We start from the raw sequence: 7755 nt of genomic DNA, 5'->3' as shown, positions 1-7755 counted from the left end.
AAAAAAAAAAAAGAACCAAGTACTATACTGAACTACATAGATAATCACAATAAAGTATTAATAGTATTCCCATTTTATAGTTGAGAAAAGTAAGGTTTAATGGGTTGAAGACTTGCCCAAGTTCACACCTAAAATTACAGCGAGGAGTTTTTGTGTTTTTTTTTTTTTGAGACGTAGTTTCACTCTTGTTGTCCAGGCTGGAGTGCAATGGCACTATCTCAGCTCACTGCAACCTCTGCCTCCCTGGTTCAAGCAATTCTCCTGCCTAAGCTTCCAGAGTAGCTGGGATTACAGGCATGTGCCACCACACGCGGCTAATTTTGTATTTTTAGTAGAAACGGGGTTGCTCCACATTGGTCAGGCTGGTCTCGAACTCCTGACCTCAGGTGATCCACCTGCTTGAGCCTCCCAAAGTGCTGGGATTACAGGCATGAGCCACTGCGCCCAGCCCTGACAGTGAGAAGTTTTAACTCAGTAAATTGACTACAGAGCCTCAGCTTTTATTTATTTATTTTTATTTTCTTTTTAAATTTTATTTTATTGTTTCTTTAGCCCCAGCTTTTAAACCACAAATAAGAGTGACATGATCAGATTTCAGAAAAATTTCCTTCGGCTGCAGTGGAAGGGATGGATAAGAGATAGTGTTAATTGAAATGAGTGACTAAACAGACTAAACCATGTCACAGACACTTCTGTGGCTGCTTCTTCCCGAGAGGTTCTCAGGAGGTTTTTAGCATTTATACATTTTCCTTGAAAAGTAGGGGTGGGAAAGTGAGGCGAAGACTTTAGCTAATGCTCAGTAAATCTACATTTTGTTTTTTGAGATGGAGTCTTGCTCTGTTGCCAGGCTGGAGTGCAGTGGTGATCTCGGCTCACTGCAACCTCTGCCTCCAGGTTCAAGCGATTCCCCTGCCTCAGCCTCCCGAGTAGCTGGGACTACACGCGCGCCACCGCGCCCGGCTAATTTTCTATATTTTAGTAGAGACGGGGTTTTACCATGTTGACCAGGATGGTATCAAACTCCTGACCTTATGATCCGCCCCCCCTCCTAGGCGGCCTAAATCTACATTTTTACACAAGATAAGGTGAATGTTTGAGGAAAATGGGAATAGCGGAAGAAAACAATTATGTGGTGGACTCAGGGTAATCTAGTAGTAAGGTACTACTAGAAAGGTAGAAAGTAGTCTAGTAGAAAGGTAATCTAGTAGTCAACATTTATGGAATTTGTGGAATAGAGGCCAGGTGAAGTGGCTCGCACCTATATTCGTAGCACTTTGGGAGGACAAGGCGGGTGAATCACCTGAGGTCGGGTGTTGGAGGCCAGCCTAGCTAACATAATGAAACCTCGTCTCTACCAAAAATACAAAAAATTAGCTGGGCGTGGTGGTGCGCGCCTGTAGTCCCAGATACTCCGGAGGCTAGGCGGGAGAATCGCTTGAGCCCAGGAGGTGGAGGTTGCAGTAAGCCTACTGCACTGCACTACAGACTGGACGACAGGGTGCCACTGCACTACAGACTGGACGACAGGGTGAGTGAGACTCCGTCTCAAAAAAAACGTGGAATACAACAAACTTTCGTTTTAGGAACTAGACTTTAGATTGCAGATCTAGTTACAATGGACACGTCCTTGTTTTATGGGAGGCTACATACTTTAAAGGTTTCCAGGGTAGCAAATAATTGTGATTTTGTGTATGTGTGTTTGTGGGGGGTAGTCATCAGGAAGTGTCTGAGGCCTTTTGCCTTACTGTGTGGGTCTGGCTAATGTGTAATGTTTTGACTCAAGATTGTAAAGTCAAGTTATTTATCCGGGGAGAGGATGGTCGTGTAGCTGAGTCAGCGTCCCAAACTGAACTTTCCCTTTGGCACAAATTTAGGAGTCCTGATATTTTATTTTCCTTTACAACAGAAAGCAGCAACCCCGTAATCAAAGAGAACAATGAAGGAAGCTATCTAACCCATGAGGGTTACTGAGGATCTGCGCTGGGGTTAAGGCTGCTTAACTTAAGAAATATTCGGATAGACAGTTCTCATGGCTTGGTGTGGTTAGACGTGGTCCTCCGTGGGCAGCAGCTAGGACGCTTACTCCGGTTTGGGCATTGAGGGCACAGTGCGTAGTGGTCCTGGAAGTAAAGAGAATCCTGGTTTTCCGCAGAGACCTTGGATTAACCTAAGCGTTTGGGTTTGGGAGCGGCCACAAGACCGCCTCACTCCAGCCTCAGCCCTCCGCAGCAGGGAGGGGTATTAGTATTTCCGCGCCCGCCCCCACGAGGAAAAGCGCCGAGTCATTCCGGTGGGGCGCGCCGGGCGGGGCTCGGGTCACATCCCCCTCCTCTTTCTCCTCCTCCAGAACCCCCGGGCCACTCCGACTCTCGCGAGAGCCCTACTGGCTATAAAGGCAGCGCCCCAGGCGGATTTTGCGCGTTTTGTTCTTGCCTGGTGTTGGTGGTTTTCTGTGACTTGTTTTAGGACTGGTGAGTGTGGGCAGCGCGGCCTCTGCTGAGTGAGGCGCGGCGCGCCCTTCTTGCGTGTTGCTTCTTCCTCCTCCTGTCTGGGGCTCGCCCGCCCTCGGGTGGGGGTACTGTGATGCGTGAGGCAGCCGGGGGAGACCCGGAGCCCGAGACTGCCTGAGCGCTACGCGCACCCCTCTCGTGGGCCCCCCACGTAGGTGCGGGGACGTGGTTGAACCCCAAGGCTAGCGTGGACTCGAGTCGAGTCGTACCCCGGCAACTTGAGCACGTGGCGAGGCGTCTGGGCGGGCTGGTGGTGGGGTCTCCAAGACTAGCCTCCTGCCGGGCGGTGGGTTCGGGAAGCTTCTGGAATGGACCTGTATCCGGACTCGTGGCTGTAGAAGACAGCCTGTATTTGTCCATCTTGTGATAGGGTAAATGCTGTTCCGGGTCCTGAACCTTGACTAGCTGCGGAGCTTCGGGTACCCTTTCCCCGTCTTTATTTTCCTGTACGTGGAATGGAGTTAGTAATGAGCCCAAATGTCCCCGCTGAAGCACTCTCTGCTGGTACTTTACCCAGTGCTGGGGAGGGACGGGGGTACCTGAAGTGGGGTTTAGGGGTGTGGCCCTGGGCACTGGGCAGATCCCCTGAAGGGGCCCGGCGCCGGCCTGAAGCAGACTTTACCCCGAATTGGTTGGGTTTTGTACTTGGGGGCCACCTGAGAAAGTAGGATGGGACGAGAAGGCCATTTGGGGACACCAAGTTGCAGCATGCGTTAGCTTTTGGTTTTATGTTTTTTGTCGTTAAAGGTGTTAAGGACTTTTTAAAAAACAGTTTTTAAAGAACTTTAGGACTTGGAAAAACTTGTAGACTGCGGCTTAGTGGGTTAAAATTATGTTTTTTGAGACAGAGTCTCGCTGTGTCGGCCAGGCTGGAGTGCAGTGGTGCGGTCCCCGCTTACTGCAACAACCTTTGTCTCCCGAACTCAAGCAATTCTCCTCCCTCAGTCTCGCGAGTAGCTGGAATTACAGGCGTGTGCCACCAAGCCCCGGCAAATTTTTGCTGTTTTTTTGTTTTTTTTTTTGAGATGGAGTCTCGCTTTGTCGCCCAGGCTGGAGTACAGTGGTGCGATCTCGGCTCACTGCAAGCTCCGCCTCCCGGGTTCACGCCATTCTCCTGCCTTAGCCTCCGGAGTAGCTGGGACTGTAGACGCCGGTCACTACGCCTGGCTAATTTTTTTTTTTTTTTTTGTACTTTTAGTAGAGACGGTGTTTCACCATGTTGGCCAGGCCTGTCGCGAACTTTTAAATTTTTTTTTTGAGACGGAGTCTTGCTCTGTCTCCCAGGCTGGAGTGCAGTGGCGGGATCTCGGCTCACTGCAGCCTCCGCCTCCCGGTTTCAAGTGATTCTCCTGCCTCAGCCTCCGGAGTAGCTGGGACTACAGGCGCATGCCACCACACCCGGCTAACTTTTTGTATTTTTGTTAGAGACGGGGTTTCGCTATGTTGGCCGGGCTGTTCTCTAACTCCTGACTTGAGGTGATCTGCCGCTCTCGGCTCCCAAAGTGCTGGCATTACAGGCCAAGATCTCGATGCTTATCTTAGTGTTGATCTGGGTGAATCCAGCGCAACCTTCCTTTTCAGCAGTAAATTGATTGTTGTTCTACTTCTTTTCGCCCTGGGATATTAGCCCAGAAGTCAGGAACCCATTTGTGAAGGGACTTCTAGGGCTTACACAATACCTAAAGATTTGAAATTAAGCAGACACCAATATCTTGGTCTTCCCGCCCCCCCCCACCCGCTTTTTTTTCCTTCACTGTATCGCCCAGAGTGAAAAGTCTCACTCTGTGGCCCAGGCTGGAGTGCAGTGGTGTGATTTCGGCTTACTGCATCCTCTGCCTCCCGGGTTCAAGCGATTCACCTGCTTCAGCAGCCTCCTGAGTAGTTGCGATTACAGGCATGCACCACCACTCCCGGCTAATTTTTGTATTTTTAGTAGAGACAGGGTTTCACCATGTTGGCCAGACTGGTCTCGAACTCCTGACCTTGTGATCCGCCTGCCTCGGCCTTCCAAAGTGCTGGGATTCCAGGTGTGAGCCACCGCGCCCAGTAGTCTTGCCTCTTAAAAGTTGGACTGGCTGGAAGGGTGTGGTGGCTCATGCCTGTAATCCCAGCATTTTGGGAGGCTGAGTTGGGAGGTGAGGAGTTCGAGACCAGCCTGACCAACATGGAGAAACCCTGTCTCTAATAAAACTACAAAAAAATTAGCCGGGTGTAGTGGCGAGCACCTGTAATCCCAGAGACTCCAGAGTCTGAGGCAGGAGAATCACTTGAACCCTAGAGGTGGAGGCTGCGGTGAGCCGAGATAGCGCCATTGCACTCCAGCCTGGGCCCCAAGAGCGAAACTGCATCCAAAAAAAATAAATAAAACAAGTTGTGTTAGTTACAGGTCGTGTGGTGTCTTGGACAAAACTACCTGGAGAAAAGTCAAATATGCTTCTGACCTTATTAAGGCAGGTGGAGGCACAGTAATGGGAAAGGTCAACATGACTTTATGAGCCGAACAAAAGTGTTTGTGGCATTGTGCCTTTGGATTCTGGTTTGAGAGTCTTCACCTGCCTCCCTCTCTGCTTCTGTATAATGAATAAGATGCCACTGCACTAATTATGGTTCAGAAAGAGTGAGAGGTTATCTTAGTATATAAAGAAATTGCCTTGTCATTTTTAAATGAAAACAAAGACTGAGATTCAGAGACTTGTTTTGTTTCAAAAGCTGGAAAGCTCTGATTGTGACCCTTGACTGCTAGCCTGAGCTTCTTACTAAAATAACATTTAATGTATTCAGGGACACTGGACAATGCTTTGATTGTTCTACAGCTAAGTCTCTTAAGTAGGTGAAGGCTGCTGGTTATCTAGAAAATTAAGGCTTGTTTCTAATTCATTTCTGTTATTTCTAGCTGATAGGAAGATGTCTTCAGGAAATGCTAAAATTGGGCACCCTGCCCCCAACTTCAAAGCCACAGCCGTTATGCCAGATGGTCAGTTTAAAGATATCAGCCTGTCTGACTACAAAGGTAAGAGAATTTACCCTGGGCTCATTGAGATGGAGTTATTTTATATTCTAGGGATGGCTTGTTAGATTTGTGTCAGTGTTATGTTTGACTGTAAAACATTTTGTCTCCTAGAAAGAAGTATTTAGGTTTTTATCTTCATGTTGAAGTGGTGATTATCAAGTGATTACAGGGTATATATCCTAGGACCAAACCACTTCTGGAGAAACCACATGATTCATTATGTCTGGACATACTAGCTCAATTATCTTTTTAGTATTCCTCCTCTATTTTCTTCATTTATTTTTGTTTTTGAGACAAGGTCTCATTCTGTCACCCAGGCTGGAGTGCAGTGGCGCAGTCATGGCTCACTGCAGCCTCTACCTCTCTGGACTCAGGTGATCCTCTCACCTCAGCCTCCTAAGTAGCTGGGACTGTAGGGGCATGCCACCATGCCCGGCTAATTTTTGTGTTTTTTGTAGAGATGGGCACCATGTTGCCCAGGCTGGTCTCCAACGCCTGGGCTCAAGCCCTCTACCTGCCCCAGCCTTTCAAAGTGCTGGGATAACAGGTGTGAGCTACTGCATCTGGCCCTCCTCTATTTTACTGTTGGAGAAATCTGCATTATCTCTTGTTATAAGAGACATTCTACATTTAAAGTCTCAGAACTCACTCAACTCTTTGGAGCTGTGACACTGCTTGTTCAGTTTGTTTGGGTCACGTATATATTACAGCTGTTAATATTAAGCTGAGGGCTAGGCACTTTCCCTTGCCTGTTTTGACCCCAGAGGAGAGTTGATATTACAGATGGAATAACTCTCCTTTCTGTTGTCATAGTTTCATGCAGACACTTGGCAAGTTCTGTTGAGGCTCCTCCTTCCTTTACCTTATAGTCCCAGAGCAGCTGGATCTCCTGGGACAGTTGAGGATATAGATTCCTTAGAATGCAAACCTGAAACTCAGGTGTCAAGTGTCCTTTTCTCAGTGGTGTAGCATCAGTTCCTGAAGTTAGTTTTTGGTAGAACATTTGACTAGGTTTCCTGACATAATCATAGTTTGTTGTTGGGGCTTCTCCTAGCAAACAAGGTAAGTTGCACCGTAGGGAGGTGACCTTGGCCCAGGAGTATAAGCAGGAGGTCTAGGAGGAGCTGCTCTCTGCCCTCCAGGGTTTGACCTGCTGAGGCCCCATGGTGCTTGTTAGGCAAAGCCCTGCAGGGGTTGTTTAGATGAGTTAGTTTCCAGTGATACTGCAAAGTGGTAATGTCAAAAAGGGCTGCTTGTTTGACTTTCTTTTTTTGAGATGGAATTTTGCTCTTGTTGGACAGGCTGCAGTGCAGTGGCATGGTCTTGGGTCACTGCGACCTCCATCTCCCCAGTTCAAGTGATTCTCCTGGCTCAGCCTCCCAAGTAGCTGGGATTTCAGGCCCCCGCTATCACGCCCAGCTAATTTTTGTATTTTTAGTAGAGACACGTTTCACCATGTTGGACAGGCTGGTCTTGAACTCCTGACCCTCAGGTGATCCACCTGCCTCAGCCTACCAAACTGCTGGGATTACAGACGTGAGCCACCATGCCAGGCTGAGCCACCACACCCAGCCTATTTGACTTTGCAAACATTGCTGCTACCTGGAAATGAGTGAATATTTGGAATTGTTCTAGTATTTAAGCCTGGTGGGTGTGGTGAAAAGGCTAGGCTGCCTGACCAGTTTGAAGATCTGTTATTTCAGTGGCTAATCCCAGTGACTTCATTAAAATTGCAGCTAGAAGTTCTGTTACTCACTAGTACTTTTGTCTTTTCTTTCTCTCTCTGTGTATATGTATATATATATTTTTTGTTGTTTTGAGACAGTCTTGCTCTGTTGCCCAGGCTGGCCTCAAACTCCAGCCTGGGCAACAGAGAAGACTCTGTCTCAAAAAACAACAACAAAAAAGTTCACATGCCAGCCAGGCGCAGTGGCTCACGCCTGTGGTGGGGGTCAAGGGATCCTCCCACCTCAGCCTCCCAAGTAGCTGGGACTATAAGCATGCACCACTGTGCCTGGCTTAAAATTTTTCCTGTCCTGTCAGGCACGTTAGGAACACATGTGATCACTTAAACCATGCTTGTTCCATTACTGTGGTTCATCACGGGAGAAGTGCAAAGGCTCTGACTTCTTATTGGTGTCTTATCTCTTTTTTTTTGAGACGGAGTCTCGCTCTGTCACCCAGGCTGGAGTGCAGTGGCCGGATCTCAGCTCACTGCAAGCTCCGTCTCCCGGG

General features: G+C 48.3%; 1 protein-coding gene across 1 annotated transcript in view; it reads left to right on the top strand.

The window, feature by feature from the left end:
* The first annotated feature begins 2357 nt into the window (after window positions 1-2357).
* Window positions 2358-7755, top strand: part of PRDX1 (peroxiredoxin 1) — an 11894-nt gene continuing 6496 nt past the window's right edge. Inside the window, exons 1-2 of the mRNA XM_011947183.1 lie at window positions 2358-2471; window positions 5404-5580. Coding sequence (XP_011802573.1) covers window positions 5415-5580 — 166 coding nt within the window. The 5' untranslated portion in view covers window positions 2358-2471; window positions 5404-5414. The remainder of the gene's footprint in view (window positions 2472-5403; window positions 5581-7755) is intronic.

Source organism: Colobus angolensis, unplaced genomic scaffold (genome assembly GCF_000951035.1).
Source record: "Colobus angolensis palliatus isolate OR3802 unplaced genomic scaffold, Cang.pa_1.0 Scaffold106, whole genome shotgun sequence".
NCBI lineage: Eukaryota > Metazoa > Chordata > Mammalia > Primates > Cercopithecidae > Colobus > Colobus angolensis.
Note: the sequence above shows the minus strand (reverse complement) of the source record. Positions and strands in the feature narration are given on the sequence as shown.